The 17,500-nt window shown below is 38.9% G+C and overlaps 4 protein-coding genes and 1 long non-coding RNA gene across 10 annotated transcripts in view; 3 read left to right on the top strand and 2 right to left on the bottom strand.

Annotated features, from left to right (window-relative positions):
• The window catches only part of LOC110063431 (uncharacterized), a 13,571-nt gene extending 11,509 nt beyond the window's left edge, over window positions 1-2,062 (bottom strand). For both annotated transcript variants that reach the window (XM_089288126.1, XM_089288127.1), the window contains exons 1-2: window positions 1,185-2,062; window positions 170-762 (exon numbers count right to left, since the gene is read on the bottom strand). In XM_089288126.1, the coding sequence (XP_089144252.1) occupies window positions 170-762; window positions 1,185-1,957 (1,366 nt within the window). In that variant the 5' untranslated portion in view covers window positions 1,958-2,062. The remainder of the gene's footprint in view (window positions 1-169; window positions 763-1,184) is intronic.
• Window positions 2,063-2,314: 252 nt separating this feature from the next.
• Window positions 2,315-4,510, top strand: LOC110063496 (death-associated protein 1 homolog). Its single transcript, XM_020770491.2, has 3 exons — window positions 2,315-2,482; window positions 2,619-2,727; window positions 3,384-4,510. The coding sequence occupies exons 1-3, from the start codon at window positions 2,425-2,427 to the stop codon at window positions 3,553-3,555; spliced, it is 339 nt and encodes a 112-aa protein (XP_020626150.1). The 5' UTR covers window positions 2,315-2,424; the 3' UTR covers window positions 3,556-4,510.
• Window positions 4,511-4,686: 176 nt separating this feature from the next.
• LOC110063497 (uncharacterized) lies at window positions 4,687-7,531 on the bottom strand. Of its 2 annotated transcripts, XM_020770492.2 has the most exons (3): window positions 7,312-7,527; window positions 6,144-6,353; window positions 4,687-5,064 (listed from the first exon to the last, which is right to left on the bottom strand). In XM_020770492.2, the coding sequence occupies exons 1-3, from the start codon at window positions 7,387-7,389 to the stop codon at window positions 5,038-5,040; spliced, it is 315 nt and encodes a 104-aa protein (XP_020626151.2). In that variant the 5' UTR covers window positions 7,390-7,527; the 3' UTR covers window positions 4,687-5,037. The 2 variants fall into 2 exon arrangements, with proteins under 2 accessions (XP_020626151.2, XP_089144255.1); XM_089288129.1 differs by lacking the exon at window positions 4,687-5,064 and having other exon boundaries at window positions 5,078-6,353; window positions 7,312-7,531.
• A 2,824-nt stretch (window positions 7,532-10,355) lies between these two features.
• Window positions 10,356-12,354, top strand: LOC149113248 (uncharacterized). 3 transcript variants are annotated; one of them, XR_016206724.1, is made up of 5 exons: window positions 10,356-10,616; window positions 10,832-10,918; window positions 11,172-11,452; window positions 11,852-11,991; window positions 12,250-12,354. It is a non-coding gene; the product is annotated as an uncharacterized LOC149113248 (long non-coding RNA). The 3 variants fall into 3 exon arrangements; XR_016206723.1 differs by lacking the exon at window positions 10,832-10,918; XR_016206722.1 differs by having other exon boundaries at window positions 10,356-10,918.
• Window positions 12,355-13,525: 1,171 nt separating this feature from the next.
• The window catches only part of LOC110063488 (myosin-IIIb-like), a 42,993-nt gene continuing 39,018 nt past the window's right edge, over window positions 13,526-17,500 (top strand). The window contains exons 1-2 of one of the 2 annotated variants that reach the window (XM_089288124.1): window positions 13,526-13,795; window positions 17,087-17,382. In XM_089288124.1, the coding sequence (XP_089144250.1) occupies window positions 13,690-13,795; window positions 17,087-17,382 (402 nt within the window). In that variant the 5' untranslated portion in view covers window positions 13,526-13,689. Of the gene's footprint in view, window positions 13,796-16,582; window positions 16,991-17,086; window positions 17,383-17,500 lie in introns of those variants that run through there. The other variant, XM_089288125.1, reaches the window with a different exon arrangement.

The raw sequence follows: 17,500 nt of genomic DNA, 5'->3' as shown, positions 1-17,500 counted from the left end.
TTTTCTCTTTTGGTTGCTTTTAATAGTTACCTGGCTACCCTGTGAGCAGTTGGTTTCTATAACTCGTCGCTGCAGGAGACACCAACTGCTTGCATGGTATTACCAGGCTAGCAGAAATGTCAAACCCTCTGATAATCCACATATTTAATCCACATGGACTTCTACCTACTTGTTCCATGTAGTGTCAGCAAAACAGGACAGATTCCAGAAGAACAAGATGTCAGTGGAATGATTGCCGCCCCATGCTGAACTGAAGCGTCATGATCAAGAAACGTGAACAAAAATGATTCACTTCTTTTACGACATCTGAGGTTTAACACAAACTTTTGATCTGGGCCTTTATTGGTGCTAATTTTTAGCACCAGTTTCACATCAGAACAAACACCATTATCAGCAAGTTGCTCCTTTCCATTTTTGGATTCCAGTAAAATTTTTATTGGTCGTACTTGCCCAGGAGCTATTGCAAAAGCTTTGTCTTGTGCAGACAGCTTTGCAGAAAGTTGAAGATCTGGAGAAGACTCTTTCATGGTGGAAACTTTTGTTACTTTAAGCCAATGAGAGCCATGTAAGTTGCTGATAGGAGTAGATATGAACGTAGAGAATAGTTTACCATCCACTAGATCAGGTAAATATGACGGAGATAAGACTTCAAAAGTGTGTTTTGCTTCAAGAAGTTTTATGTTACAAGTGAATGCAAATGATCCCTTGGACCTGAGGCGGAGTTGCAGAGTATGAATTCCTCGGGAGAGAGGAACAGATGACCTAGAATTAAACAATAGCTGAGGCAGGAAAGAAATATATACTTGTAACAAATAAAGTACAATATTTAGAGAGGAAGCCACATACAGGTCCTCTATCCTGATTCAATTCGAATTTGAAGATGTTGGTTTTAGTGGAAGGACGAAAACTGGAGAACACAGAGAAAAACCCTTACCAACAACATATATTTGTACTCAATGCACACATGGCACTGGACAAGAATCGAGCGTGGGCCACATCGATGGGAGGCTAGCACTCAAGACACTGGGCCATCCCTGCTTCCCCCAAATGGTAAAATTTGAGACCTTGCAAGACGGCGAGGTAATATTTTTTAGCAACCACCCGAAAGCTGCAATCCTCTGATAATACAATCATTGTAAGGATTGTTAACCTTACGTAAAGAACATAATGAATTATTTTCTCACCAAAACTGATCTCTTCTGTAGACATCTCCTGTCAGGACCACATCGTCAATATACACAGTATGCACTCCAAGGCATTGAACAAGTACTGTTGCATCAACTTCATTGACAAAAAAATCCCCAAGGACCCATCCCTGCCATTCTGTTATACCCATTGATTGCAATGACATAACCAACTCATTCCAGTTTACTGACGGTGCAATAGCTACTGGTTCTGCAGCTGTGTGCTGATTTATTTCTGACCATTTTATCTCTCCTTGAGCTACCAGCTCCGAGTACAGAACAAACTTCTTATTCCATCTGTGCCTTGAGATATTTTTCACTCCACCCCACTCCTCTAAAGGGTCCCCATCTACTTCCGCCTTCCCGATTACAAATGGTCCAATAAAATGCCACTTCTGTATAAACTTGGAGAGTTTTCCTCCATGTTTTGTAGCTTCTTTGAAGCAAATGTTTGCAGCTTTTGTCTTGTCTTGCAAAGTCTGGAAAGACTCCCCTAAAACACTCCAAAGAAGGGCGTCATTTGATGCCTGTAAGGCCTTGATAAGACACGAAATTAGCTCATCTGTTGATTTCTTCGCTCTTAATTTCATAATATGATCTCTCTTCGTGCTCTTGCAAGAGACTTTAGACCAATGTTTGCTTTCTTTGTCCAAGAAAGTTGACGTGGAAGAAGTTGATGAACTCTTTTTCGATTTTGAGGACGTCACAACATTAATCAAAAACATGATGCTTACAAGATTTATAAATAGGGTTAACTCTCTATTTAACCGCATTTTAGCTCGCGGAGATGTTAAGATGCCAATAAAGCGCCACACTGGAATGAATAGCGAACGTTTCAACCAGGCGTCTCGTCTCCCCCTCCTACCCCTGCTCTGTCAGACCTGGAACTGGTGATATCTTTTCCTATGGGAGGGGAGGGTGCACTTTCCGTTTTATCGAGCTACAAATGAAGCAACAATGTTCTTTCATGGGTCACCTTTAACAAATCAGAAAGAGTGTATTAAAATAACCCAAAATCTTTAAAAATATATATTACATTTTTAACGATAAAGAAGTCTTTTTGCCTCTAAAGTTGCTACCATTATTATTAAAAGTCACATGATCGGGATGACCAATTACAAGCTCGTATCTGATCCCTCGTGACTTAGCTCAGCTGGTAACTTTTACGCGAAATTATTAGCCCTCGCGAAATTCACGGAACTATATTATTGTCGGCGAATTAAATTTTTTCTCATTCATTATGTCTTCACCTCCAAAGGATAAAGATAAAGAATTAAAAGCTGGGCATCCACCGGCAGGTCTGTAAGGAGAAAAACGAATTTCCCGAAATTTTAGATGCCGTGCGTGGGCATGAAGTTGAAACCACATTTTGGATTTACTTACGTACGAAATTAAAGTGGTTCTTTAGACTGTAACTGTATCATTTTTTCGCAGTGAAAGCAGGGGGGATGAGAATAACTTCAAAACACCATCAGTCGCAGCATCCAGTACCTACACCAGAAGAGAAAGCCGAAGAAGAAGAATTTGCGGAACCAAAGGAAAAGTAAGTGTTGGAACTCTTGGCAACGTAAACGTGCGTTCACACATTACGTGTACCAAGATTTCATAAATTGTACACATTGTACATGATACAAAAGCAAAAACTGTACAATTTTCACGTTTGCTCTGATTAGGTTTCTTTTTTGCGCGCAATAAAAGGAATTTTAAATGCCTTGCACCAAATCGCGAATTTACACGCGCGTACCTGAAGGATACGTTTCCACGTGCCGTTGTTACATGTAGGTTGCGTGACAATTGTAACAAATGTGATCTTTACGTTGCGTGACCACTTTCTACATGTGGAAGTCCTTTAACTGTCCTCCATAAAGAATCCATCAGAGAATGCTTTTGTGTACATTTGCCGAATTCATATTAGTGACGGAAAACCGTCTGGGACAGAAAACTCATCCTCAGACAGAAAACTCATCTGATATGAATCTGGTAAAGTGTCCTATCTCAGATTGATCCATCTACTTTTCTGGAAAACTCTCTTAAATTCATACTGGACGCAAAAATCATGGGAAGTTTCAGTCACGATTTTAAGACAGTTTACCAGCCTCAATTCGTATTAGACGGTATTCGGTCGCATCGCGGACTAGTTTTCCATTTTTAAATATGAATTCAGCTATTTAATTGGTTATTCATCTCTGTTATTCTCAGGGCCTCAGATCAAAAAGTTGTTGTCTCGGGAGTGCTAACAAAAGGAAATGCAGACTTTAAACCCGAGGCTGTTAAAGTGGCTCATGAGAAGCCTATGCCGCAACATGACAAAAGACCACCAGGTGGTGGAGGAAAGGGATCAAATGTAATTCAACAACCAAGGAAGCAGTAGAAATTTTAAAATTAAATCTAACCTTGAATAAAATTACACAGTGTTTCTCTGGATTGACATAAAACAAACAAAATTCCTCCTCTCCCGTCCTTCTGTAGTTAGTATGTAGTTTGTTGCTTCAAGTTTCAAGAGTATTTTTGTGTGTGGGCTCAATGGTTAAAGCTGAGACTGACATAATGCAGCTGGTAGCTGTGAAGCTGTCGTGACCAGTTCTAAGCCACAAGAGCTTGTTGTTTTTTGTTGGTATCATCAACATTTCTTCTCTATTAAAATAGGTTAATAACTTAAACATTTCCAACTTATTGGGAAGGGAAATTTTCCAAGACATCGATAAAAAAATCAGGCATTAGGCTAGTATGAAAAACTATTTTGAAAAGACAAAAATTCATTGATGTGAATGTTATGGCTCAGACAGCCCATGTTAGACTTGTTGCCAAACAAACACCCAGTCTGGTGATCATTTAATTTGTAACTTCCCGTCCTGGAATTTTCATGCATCTTAGATAAACTGGATCATGTGTACTATAGGCATTTTTGGTCAAGTGTTGATCAATACCCTCAATTAACGCCCTTGATTGATCCTCGATAGACACTCGGTTGATCCTGATCGACACTCAATCGACAACTCGGTCAGCAGTCGGTCGAGATCCAACTAATATTCGATCAATGCACATGAGTCGGTCAACACTATTGACCAACTGTTGAGCAAGTGTGAAATATTGAGATGTCGACTGAGTATTGATCAAGTGTCAACCAAGTTTCGATCAGAAAATCGATCGAGTGTTGTTCAAGATGTTGATTGAAGGCATTGATTGACACTTGACAGCAGATGCCTCTAGTACACATGATCCAATAAACTTTAAAAGTATTTTCTTCAGTTGTTGTTATGTCACTTCTCTCTAAATGAATATTGACTTGTAATCATGTTGAGAACACAATTAAAAAAATAAAACTATCTTTTCCTTTGTGAATTTTCTGTTGACAAAAACACTTGGTGTTTGAGTAGCCATGATGAGTAAAACAAAATTAGTACAGAAGGAAAAGAATGGGAGTCTTCCACATAAAATGACAATTTTACAAAGTGGCTTGAAAAAAAAGTGGGTGAAAAAAAGGTTTCAAACTGTCAGTAGATGCGAAAACTGTATACATTTATTTTGCACTCTCAAAAAATAAATTATATTAGTATAAGACTGATTTATTTTCTTTACAATTTCTAGTTGACTTTACATGGTGTATGAAACTGACAATACAATGTTTCATGCTCTTCTTGGAAAATAACATGTAAAATAAAAAACAAAATCTTTGAGCTTCTAGACCCTGCTAATAACCATGACAAAAGATGCCAGTCGAAATATACTGATAACAATTCATGATGGAAACGAGGTCCTACAAGCAAATGCTGTTTAAAAAAGTGATGCTAGTTTAAAGCAAACATAGTATTCACTCTTAGTAGCATTGAATATCTCTTGTTCTCCTTGTTTCTCACCACTGCATCATGTAGTCGGTTGACTAAAATTGCAAAGCAAATCACAAAATAATTAGCTATTACATGTACAAAGTTTTACCCAACAGTAAGGTAAGTAATATGTGAAAAGAGGTTATCAGCGATAGGTGGAGTGGGAAATTATGTACAGTGTCACAAGAAGTCGTGAAGTGGATAAAACTGGATGATAAATGACCCATTTTTGCTACCCTTCAAAATGAACATATTGAATTGTACTGTGTACTTTATCATGGAGTCAAAACTGCTGCAGTATAAAACTGGGTAGAGCAAATTTATTGGGGTAGAGCTTCCCAAATGATTGAATTTGATGTCTGTTACTTTGTTGTATTCTGTTGTGTTTTACTTCCTTTCTTGACTAGTCATGACATAATTTACTCACTGGGTGATTAGCTGCCTTGTGAGAGTAAAGTGCTGTACCCCACCTGATCAAAGGTCCACCATTTCTGACCATTAACCCATCCATGTCCAATACGCTCAAAGTGAGTCGAGTCACCTCTATGTATAGACGAATCATCTTGGCAAAAGTCAAGTCATCTGACTTGTCACAACTTGATGACATTTTACAAATATCCCACTCCACATTGCCTTCAAGGCACTTTTATACTCTGTCCACTCGACTATTCCAAAAGTCAAATCATGTCAGTGTCCACTCATCACGACTTGACATCATTTTCTAACACCACCCCCCCCCCCATCAAATTGTCTTCAAGCCAGTTTTACACTAAGTCTTGCTTTGACGACTCAACTGCTCCATAACACAACTCATGTCAAGTCATGCTTACTCATCGCTTGCGACCTTTACTTCCTGTATATACCAGCAATTACTCCTTGAATCAACTTCCGGTAAGTAGACTACACTACAATGTTAGACGACTACATTTTGTACTTCACCACTATCTTCTGGTAAGACAAGTTGACTACAAAGTTTGGCAACTCACCTCACTTCGGGTGTATTGGACAACCCTCTGTTACCCCACTGCAGGTTTCTTCCACCCTATCCCTTGACCCAATAATCCACTTATCTACCTGCCCATTCAGTCTATATGCACAACTGGTACCTAGCAACATCTTGGTCAGTACTCACTGTTAATCTATTTCGGGTCCTTGCTTTCGTTTCCTTTGTTAGTGCATCTAAGTAAGGGTCAGTGATCACGATTTCTTTGCTCCTGGAGCCAGAACTACTGCGCATGGCTAATCCACTGTGCAATGAATGGCTGGGAGTGCTGGCACTGTGTGTACTTCTCAAGCCAAGGCTGGAATTCTGCTTACTCTGACGGCTGCCATCTTTCTGCAACTAAATGTGTACACAACCATGAGATATAAGGGAACACATGTACCTCTCAGGAACCAGTGAACAATGCCTGTCTAGTAAATAGATTCCATGTTAATGTGCACCTGTTCAGTAATTAATCACAGATGATGCCAATTCTGGTTAGCTGCGGTCATATATTAGTGCCCTGTATTAATTTTAGAGGTCTGAAATTGGGTATCAATTTTCAGCCAGATCTGAAATACGGAAAGGTATGGAAAACCAGAATTTGCTTGGATTGGGATGTACCCCCACACCAAACACTTTGGGGATTTCCCCCCTCCCCCCCTGGGGTGAGTGACCACCATGATTCAGGCCCCTCACTATGTAATACCCGGGGAAAAGCAAAGGGGATGGATTAAGTTTTAGACTTAATAAACCCTGTACATCATCATATATGTTGGTCACAACTGAAATGTAGAATCAAAATGGAAATAATTATATAAAGTGATAACATTTATTTTCATCGCTTTTACTGATGATGCAAAGCCTGTTCTTCAGTCATATTCTGAGCCAGCTGTAATATTGGTTTCTGGGTACTTTTTCAACACTTCATTAACTAAATTACAATAACTTGATAATAACACGCCTGATTGGGGTTAAGATCGAAACTGCGAATGAAACTTAAGTGGTTAGATAAGCTTAAATGATATTGGCATAGCAATGTTAGAATTGGCAATTGTAATGATCTAAGAAATGCACGCACGATTGACTCAGACAAATCCTAGCATACCGATGCAAGAAATGTACGATGTTGAGTAACCTTTGCAAACAAACAACTAAAATATCATTCACTTCTCAACTGAAAGGCCTTTTCTGATCTTTTCTCAGCTTTAAGCTGGGTATTGAACGACAAATAAGGTACTGTGCAATTTGAATCAACCGATGCTCGCTTGCAAAACAAAGCAAGACTGTGGTTTAGCACGAACGCTGTCATACTTACCAACCAGGACAAGTCGTTCACGTTTCTCTTATCAACAACGTGTTGCCTTCTTAACGCTTCCTGATGTAGCTGAGACATCTTACAAATGGACTAAAATGTGAATTCTGTCGGAAGCAACGAAACAAAACAACAATGGTTGCTCCACAATTGCGTAAAACCTTGCTGTTACGAAGTTCTACGAGTTCACTTGATCTCTGAGTGACGTCACAAGAGATGTTGGTATGCAAGGAATGCACGCGCTGCGCGAAGAAAACCTGCGATCATACCCTCCCTCCCTCCTCCCCCCTTCTCCCCCCCAATAAAAACGCCTGACCTTAGGTTGCTTTCCCCATAAATATGTGAACCAGCGCACAACGAAAGAATTTGGATAACTTACGCAAAATATAGGGTGCTTACCATTTGTCAGAATAAACCGGTTGGGATGACCGTTGTATAATGGTAAGGGTTTTTCCAAAATCAGCAAACCAACCGAACGAGATGGCGCTTACCATTGGCAATTCGATTTCTCGTAATTGTTTTCGGCTGATGAGAGACTGAACGGAAAAAGAGGACTACCTCTGAAGGTAGTCTACAATTTCCGAACGGATTTTCCAGAAAATTACTGTTCCATTTGACTTTCAACCGAAGTTTCCGGATTTTTTTTTTTTTTTTTGCTAAATGGTAAGCACCTATAGACTATGAGTAGTCCCTCTTTCGCTTAGTCCGTCCTGCGTGACGCGAAAGAAAGCCGCGAGAAAAAAATGGCCGCGCGAAATCCTGGCTCCTCGCCCCCAAGGATTTCGCACGGCCATTTTTATCACGCGGTTTTATTTCGGGTCACGCACGACGGACTAAGCGAATTAAAGATGGACTACTCATAGTCTACGCAAAATATTGATGATCGAAGATCTGGAGTTCCGTCTTACATTGTTACATACCTTGTTACATTGGTAAGTCTTGGAGAGTCGCTTTCTATGGACCTCTATAGGGTGATATGATATGATAGCTGTAGTTGGATAGTTGGAATCTATTACAGTAGAACCATCCGCTGTAAGCGCCAGAGATTAGGCTAAGAGGGCAAAAAAGTCCTCCACCCTCAGAAACTTGAACTTTAGTGAAGAGTCACCGCATATGGGTCCCCAAATTGACAGTGGTTTCGGCTTCTATTGATTTTATTCATATCTTTTTTTGCATTTTTCAATTTTTTTTAATTATCCTATTAACATTTTTTGCACGGCCCCATAAGCTATATCAGCTTTAAAACCCACCGTGTTTAAAAAAAAGATGTTGTTTTTGTTTTTGTAGGCCGAAGGCCGAATCAACGATCACCTCCGGTCGATTCGGGAAATCGAGGGTGAATATCCTAATTGCTTGAGCAGAGTTCTAACCAAATTTATTCAATAATGGCTGTCATTTGAAACTTACAGCTGTTTTCACGCCTTCATCAGTTCATCGAAAATTTGCAAGTAATGTTCTCTAAATTTTCCGTCAAGACATTGGAGAAACAAGAGAACGTTGCCATTATGTGAACTGCCTCCAGTGACTGCACACCAATCGCTGATAATGTACGATAGCTCAGCCAATCAGATTGCAGCATCTGCATCGAAAATGACCAGAGAAACATATTCTAATCTAGGTTGGCTTTTTGGCCTCAGGTTAAACAATCGTTACCAATACAGGTAACTGCATTTTGAATATGGTGTATGTGCTTCAATACGACTGTCACGAACCAGTGATGCTTAGAGTCGATGTCACTGACAGTGTTCAAAAAAGTAGAGTGTTCATGCAGACACTATAAAACGTTAGTCTCCTTACTCAGAAGTAACCGTGAAAGCTAAATTCAGAACCGTGAATCCACAGTTTGGACCCTATATTTAAATTTAATTCATATGTGCACCTGCATCGAATAACGTTAAGTGTCCTAGTTTTGACATGTTTACAAAAGTTTACGACAACTACGTCAAACAGGAAACTCGGGGCCTCATCCTGCAGATCGAGCAGCCCGGCGGGTTCCAACGCATTTTCCTTTCACACGCTCGTTTATCACCAGGAGCGTAGCTAGCCTTTAAGCCATTAAGCACGGGCTTAAATTTCGAATTCTGTAAACATTTTTTTTTTTTAGTAGCCGAAAGGCCATATTTTCTTTTTCTTACTATCCAATAGCGAATAGCCGCTATATCAATGTTTCATTTTGAAAAACAAAATAATTACTTTCAATCTTATACATGAAAAATGCTGAAAGGTTATTAACAAAGCAGAACTTTGAAATATTTTTGCGCACGAAAATTTAGTTGACTGTTGTTTTCTTTTTTGGGGCGGGGGGACGTTGGCAAAATTTGATATACGACTTGTGCTGTACAATTTGGGCTTAAATGGAAAAAATGGCTGGCTACACCCCTGATTACTAAAAAGTACTGTGAGAGCAATCTTTGCAAATTTATCATTAAAACTTCGCAAATTTATCATTAAAACTTCGCAAATTTATATAAGTGCAAACATAGGTCCAATCGACTTCACCTCTGTCTCCCTGTATTTATTTTCCCGCGGCGCTTTTAGCTGATGTACGGAGTGAGAATGTTCAAGTGAGTTCCATTAATACGGATTAAATTTTTACTTGACGTATATATACCACTGACTATTAGTGAATGTTGTTTAACTCAGTTGTGATTATAGCAGGATCAACAAAAGTAAACAAGTGATTCCATGCTGCTATATGTGACAATGTACAGGTAAACAAATGCTGGCGCGGTCAACATGTTATCATTAATTTTGCCGGAAGGATCGAGAAGTAAAGTAAAGTAAAGTAAAATCCTTTATTTAAAACACGATTATCGTTTAAGCACTACATGCTTGAGGGGTCGTGTATCTAAGGAGGCGATTTTTATAGGCACCATCTTCGTCTTGATTAATTATTGAATTGAGAAAAAAAAAAAGCAAGGTGGAGTAAGTTGTCGACGAGTTCAGACGAGCTGAAAACAATTATACAGGTCCGATTTCAAGCTAGGTAAAATGTTCGCTCTTTAATTCGTTGGCTGGTGTTTTCAGAGCAAGTGCCTAAAACCAGTCCGGGATCGTTATCAGATTTGATAACCATGTGACGTCACAACATGGCGGCCATTTCAAAAACCGGGAATTTTCGTATTCACTTCGCTTTGCTCGTTATTTGTTCGATTATACTCGGGTAATTTACCCATAATTCTATTCGATAATTACCAGAAAAGAAGGAGCCTCACGTGTTTTGAAGATGGCGGTTGAAGACCAGCGTAAACGATGTAAAATGCTACTCGTAAAGTGAAACAGCGCTTGCAATTTTGCATCCAAACCAGGTATGTTTTCATTTTGTCATTAGATTTAAGTTACCTGGAGATTTTTGCGAAAATCACAAAAAATATGTCGTTAATCTTCACGCCATATTCTTGGGATTTAACGTGTTTTTAGTGTTGTGCACGATCTGTGAAAAAAGTGCACGGGGGTATTTTGATTTGCGATGTGTTGTTCGTAACGGCGGCCATATTTACAGCTGTAATCGATATGTTCCTAGGTATTGAGATGGCGGATGCTGGTACCCATAGAATCAAAATAGCAAATTTATGTCGATTTTGTGGATATAGCTTGGTCATTACATAGGGTAGGTTTATTGTTGTCGAGTTTTGCAGCATAAAATTTTCGTTCCTTTTAGGCCTGACAGACACGCACCATTCAACCTTAAGAATTAGTGGTGGCAAAATCAAAGGGTACGTAAAAGTAACTTACATAAATCATCTAAGCCCCTTCAGAAAAAAATATAGCTCTTAGTGAGTCGCTCGATTCATGGTACGGCAGTCCAGGTGGTTGGGAAACCACTTGCGAATCTAACATTAGTTGTTTATTTTCTTTTGAAGGGTTACCATGAGGTCAAAATCAAGGGGCCAGAAGGAACTCCTTTTCATGTCCTTCCTGAAAATTGGAAACAAAGACTCGTTCGCACTTCGTTGTGTTTTGCCGGAAATTAGAGAAATACCCGAGACACTTCTAGACGTGCCAGTCTGGTATCCAAGAGCGCTAAGAAAAATTACACTTTGAGAGAAGTTGCTGGAAGACAGATAGGCCGGGTGCAATACTTCATAAACAGGGAACTAAAACACCTTTCGGACTGCGGGAAAATCGGCAATCACGTTAAAGGGTAAGTTGCCTATATTTTAGAGTCAATTTCAACAACTCGCGGTCCTGAAATATTTTCCGGAAATGCCGGCCAAACTAGGTCAGTTTTCTGGCACACCAGTCGTTATATAATGAAGCTTATTGTTGGATTTAGCGAGTGAACTATGGTACGAAAACATATTACTTGAATTATAGTTTCTTTTATATGAATCGGTCGTTAAAAGCGTTTTTCCATATCACCGAATGCACAACAATAGACTACTGATCTACAACTAAAACAATTTTTTTCCGGAAATGCCAAGACTTCCAAGTTTACTGTCACATCTCACGACATTAAGTGTTGCATGTACCCATTCCACTGAACGGAGGTGTATCACGAATTAAAGTGAATATACCTGCTATATTTTTGTTGTTGTGCCAGAACCATATCAGGCGAGCCCACAACGACAAAGAGAACTCCAGTGCATCAAAGATGGAAACGAAATGTACAATACGGCAGAGGGGATTAAATTAGAAATCGCAGAAATGGAATTAGGCGTGGGATGGGATATGGCCATCGAGGTAAGCTATTCTATCTTCAGTATATCTGGACAGAGAGTCGACAGAGGGAGGGTCGCGAACTGTTTCGATACTGTTATTTCCATTTCATAGTAATGAATCATAGTAGGAGATGTTTCGGTCCTAACCACGCTTCGCTCATGCAAATTGAACGAAATTCAGTTACAGCTCTCCGCTTGGAAAATAGAAGCAACTTGTTCAGTGTCAATTTGTGAACTCAAGATGTATTTACTGTTAGTGTTTCGTTTATATTTTATACAGACTGTTGAACAGCCAGCTTCGCCAACTACCAAGAAAATGAAGCCTGGGTGAAAATAGAAGCTATCATATTAGTATCAATAAACAACGCTTTTGTGAACAGAATAACTGTTGTCTACCTTCGTGTGTTTTTACTCGGAACAAATATTATACGGTGTCTATCTGAAAATGAAACTTTTCGCTGTAGCTTTTGGACAAAGACAGTTTTCTTCCATACATCTCTGTTTCTATTCCATAATCCAGTGACCTATTGCGAAGCAAACATACAATTACAATTAAATGAAATTGCATTGTGATGTTGTGAAAAAAGTAACTCCTTTCATCGCAGCGCCCCGTCGACCGCCATATTGAATTATACACTGTTGCTACCAAATAATGTCACGTGAACGAAAATTTGCGCAGCGATTGGTTAATGGTTTGTTTTGGTCGAGGTTATCAAATCTGATAACGATCCCGGACTGAAAACCGTTACATACTTCATGGGTAAACAAGAGAACGAACTAGACATACAGCTTGTTGTTAAACCAAATTTACATTTCTTACTTGATGTACTTAACTTTCAAGCCAGTAAAGTGTATCAGGCAAGAAACATGGAAACCCTTTAGAAGTCAGTAACACCGTGACTGGACAGCAGACTGAGCTTTGTAATGTTTGCAGCGTTAAGGGTAAAGAAAAATATAAGCAATTACAACTCTTAGTGCAAAGGTCGCCAACGTATCGCTAACTAGGCCAGAAAGTAAACGACTTACCAAACAGTCCCCCAGGTTTAATTATATTGTTCATCAAAACCAATTAATCATTAATTGATATATTCTTTCTTAAATTAAACGAGCTAAGAGTACACATTTTGTCGCTAAGATACTGTCTTCTGCGTGATCATCTTGGAAACGTGTCAAATAAAGATTTATTGTTTTTCTTTGACGATCATAGTGTTAAAATCGCATGTAACTGGCAAATCGATCTCCTGGTCATGCCTATTCAGTCCAAGTGAGAGTTTTTTTGGAATTCGAATTTACTCGTTATAAGTGTCATATTCAATATACCGTATATATGCCTACGACTGTTTCTAGCTATTCTAAAATTTATAACACCTGATATCACAAATAAATTTTAATCATCGTCCCATTTAAACGTTGTAAATTATGGATGATGTTTGTACGTTTGTGGCTTATGGTTGGCCGGTGAATTAATGGCGATGAACTGTTTCTTGAAGTGAATAAAGATGAATAATAACTGCAAACATATTTTGGACTTGCACGAGACACACTGTTGAACAACTTTACCAATCGCGAGGACTTATTTTTCCACTTCGCCCAATCATGTTGTTTCTAACGGTGACAAGTTTAATCCGATAAGCAACTTGAGACAGAATCGCAAATTTATGCAACGGAGGTATTTTTAACTCGTCGTTCGCGTTACAAGTTTTCAAAAGATTGTCTGGCTATGCCGAAACGAGTAAACAAGTACAAACAGTCCAGTTTGAGACGGATACAAGAAGGTGGAGAGGCAGAAGATAACTTCAGAGGCAATGGATCAACACCAAAGACACGTAAGCGTATATTACCTTTGATAACATGTCTTAAATGGAAAATTAGAAACGTTAGAACTGTAAAAAGTTCATTCCTCGTTGGTTAAATAAAGCTGTTATGTTATGTATGTCAGTATGGTTCGTAAACCAACTTTCAGGCACGTGTATATGCGCGACTTTGCATGTAAAGTCACTGAATTATAATGGCTTCTTTTTTCGTAGTATAATAATTATTTTATTGCCAACTAGTTCTGATCTCAAAAATCTAGCTGACTATCCTCTTAGAGTTCACCTCTTTCATTGAATTCTTTCTATCATTTTGTACCCTGGTTTAGAGTTTTTCGCTTTTTTAATCCTTGGTAAATTTTTGGGGCGCAAAGCGGCGAAAACAAGTATCTCGGTTCAAAATTTCTTTCAAAGCCATTGAACTATTAAACTTAACGGGTTCGCATGGAACTTCCTGTCATAAGTGAACAGAAAACTGCATTATTCAGTTTGGCGAAATCGAGACTCGATATGTATAATTTATAATAGCCAACTGAATATATATTTCTTTACCCAGCAAGATAAGGTTAACACTTATTCAGTATTGCGCTAAAATTATTTTTTCTCGCGGTTATAACGAAGACCCCCACCGGAGAGACCATCGGAGAAGTGAACTGTATTTACAAGACTTCTAAGAAAGCGACAGAGATAATAATACACTAACGACACGTCATTATCTATTCCAAAAAAAAAAGTTTCGTTAGCGCCGACCAGGTGTAATGTCGCTGAGTTTATTACAAGATAAGAAAATGATTAGAAAACTAAGGCAAATATGTCAACTGACTTAAAACGGCGTTTTAATTTTCCATCCAAAAACGCATCAAATGTTTTCCGTCAACACTAAAACACAAAGCCGACATTTTGAGATTCCTCCTGTTTGAAGAGCCTTTTCGAAAAGCTACGTTTTCGTGACGGATTAGTGTGGACGGAAGGCGTAACTGTAGAAATAAAGCTGCGTTTTCAAATTTCTCCGGCATAGTCTGGACAGTTGAGTGAACTATGTGTAACCGGTTGACATATTTGCCGCACAACTTTCAGCCACTCTACTTACCGCTGCGTAGCGATGTCGAGTCTTCTAAAACGTAAAAATAAACTCGGGTAGTCCGCTCTTCCTTATACGGCTAACAAAACATACAAAACCATAGCGCTAAGTTACAACTAAAGGTACAATTTTTTCGTGTGTAATCATGCAGCCTTGTATTGCTGTTTTCGGATGGTTACTTCGGCATACATGCCGATTTTCGCGATCTTAAATTTGCACTGTGCTGATATATGCAACAAGTCATGAAACAACATGAAAACAGATTTTTCTTTGTCCCATGCTCGCGACATGATGAGCTTTTCATTTTTCAATATAAAAACACTTGTAAGCGATATTGTGATATATTGTATTGTATTGATATTTATTTTTTATCATAAGTAAATCATAACTGGTCGTTGTTAGCCTTTTCGCCTTTTTCCGGGGGGTGCGGGTAGGGGGAGGGAGCTTAAGACTTTTCGAGAAATGATGTCAATGATTGTGTTATTCGTGAACCAAAAGAGTTTCTCGAAAAAAAGCTAAAATTACTTATCTTTAAACTTACAGTGCCGATTAATAAAATCAAGCTATTATATATCAGCTGCTGAGTCAGTGATAAATTATTGCTACATTTGTTGTAGCACACTGGTGTTATTTAACGGAGTGAATTCCGACCTACAAGCATGCATTTATACCATCCTAGCTGAATTGATTCTATGAAACTGATTTTCATGGGCAGCTCGAAATTTGAGTTTGAAAGTTGTCAGGTGCAGAGATGGTCTAAATATTCGTCTACAAATTAAGCTTAGCCTAAATTTCAATATCGTGGTTTGTGTGTTAAAATATAATTCTTGCGGTTTTTCTTAGTTAAGTATAATTTTGCGTGGAACGACCGTAGTGTTTATTCTGACAAACTTAGAGTAGGTTTATTCTGACAGTAATTAGGCTAAAATGTTCACAGAAGCAAATCGTAACACGTGTTTCACTACTGTGCCTTTACACTCGCTCAACCAAGTTTCCACACAGGTTTACGAAACCAACTTGAATTTTGACCGTCTCGTCTCTCAGTCCAGTTTTCTGTTTTGTTCTGTTTATTCGATACAATTGCCATTTTCCGCTCTATGAAAGAAGCCAGGCCATAATAAGGGAGTTCTGGTACTGACCATGCATATAATCAAATGATATAACAGACCTTTAACATGCTTATCATATCAGGGACAGCAAAGGGGAAGCATAGCCCTACCACTTTTATTGCATGCTGGGATTTATTTTCTATGGCTCCGGATGGCGCGTAAATGCAAATAAATGGCGAAACACCAATCTTTTTAACGTTTGTATGTATTGGCCAGATTTTTGATATAACCCTACCACTTTGAAATGGTCTCCGCGGTCCCTGTTTCTGGCATAGGTTCTGCGGTTCTCGTGTGTGTTATAAGTAAAACCATTGCAGAGAACACTAGATGGATCTGATCTCCCTCCCTTACCAGAGACATTTTACTGACACTGTTTCTTTCAAATTCTTTTGTGCGTAACTGGAAATATTAAGTTTAAGTGTTGCGAATGACTGTCATGTTACGCTGCATCAAGACTAATATACTTTACTTCTGATCTTTATAAAACTGAGTTCAAATCTCATTTTCTCTTGGTTCAAACCTATTACTGTTGATGACAGAAAACATTCCGTCACATCGCGCGAAAGCGCCAAGTTTTGTGAAGAGCCTGGGCACCAGTTTAAAAGCGGACCAGATGCCGCGAAAATCCACGAGCGGATATCAAAATATTTCTGAGCACGGACTTTTCGCCTTATTCTATCTACATTTGATTTTTTAAGTGATCTAAAAATGCTGACACAAGCGACTACAGCTCCTTATAGTTCGAAAATATACCTGCTATGCTCGTAATTGGCAATGAAGCATGTTAATCGTCAACGTTGCATAAAGAACCACATTATTGAAAGCTTCGCTTGCAGCTGTGCGTAACTGCAAGAGACTTTGAGATGGACAAAGCTGTTTTACCTCGAAGACGTTCTCAACCTGTGTGATAAACCTTAACGGCGAGAAAAAACAACTTTTTCGCTCATTTCTGCGTAGATTACGAAGTAAAAGTTGTTATGATGCTTGGGTATTCATTCACGCGGGAAGAACAGCTGTATGGTAAAGATTAGGAGCGCTTGTTTGTAAACCATTATTGCTAATTTTGATGCCGATTTTAAGTTAATTTTGAGTTAATTTATCTGTCTTTTTCTGTAGCCATGATGGGCAAGCGAGCCGATAGTCTAAAAGGACTTGGTCCGCCAAAGGATTGGGAATTAGTGGAGAGCATCGGCGAAGGAACTTATGGCGAAGTTTACAAGGCAAAGAACAAGACAACAGGCGAAATAACAGCGGCGAAGGTTATAGATTCCATTCACGAGAAGATCGAAGATGTTCTACCGGAGCTGGAGATTTTAACGAAGTATTCTACCCATCCAAACATCGCTGGATTTCATGGAGCTTTTATTAATGTAGACACAAAAAGACATGACCAATTGTGGCTTGTCATGGAGGTGGGATATTGCTGTTATAATTTAGAGATTTCTTTTCAAAGGTAGTGTTTGGTTTATTTAAGCTTATCTTGTAGTCAGAAAGACCGAAATTGAGAAGAACCCCATGTATTTACAACCA

Source organism: Orbicella faveolata, unplaced genomic scaffold, assembly GCF_042242905.1.
Source record: "Orbicella faveolata isolate gen_17 unplaced genomic scaffold, um_ofav_v1 contig_15, whole genome shotgun sequence".
NCBI lineage: Eukaryota > Metazoa > Cnidaria > Anthozoa > Scleractinia > Merulinidae > Orbicella > Orbicella faveolata.
This window is presented reverse-complemented; position numbering and strand designations above follow the sequence as displayed.

Coding starts and splice junctions, on each gene's coding strand:
- LOC110063497 (XM_089288129.1), bottom strand. CDS start 7,389: ATGTCTCAGCTACATCAGGAAGCGTTAAGAAGGCAACACGTTGTTGAT. Junction 6,354..7,311: donor TGAACGACTTGTCCTGGTTG/GTAAGTATGACA, acceptor GTACACATTTAG/TTGCAGAAAGATGGCAGCCG.
- LOC110063496 (XM_020770491.2), top strand. CDS start 2,425: ATGTCTTCACCTCCAAAGGATAAAGATAAAGAATTAAAAGCTGGGCAT. Junction 2,483..2,618: donor AGCTGGGCATCCACCGGCAG/GTCTGTAAGGAG, acceptor ATTTTTTCGCAG/TGAAAGCAGGGGGGATGAGA. Junction 2,728..3,383: donor TTTGCGGAACCAAAGGAAAA/GTAAGTGTTGGA, acceptor TGTTATTCTCAG/GGCCTCAGATCAAAAAGTTG.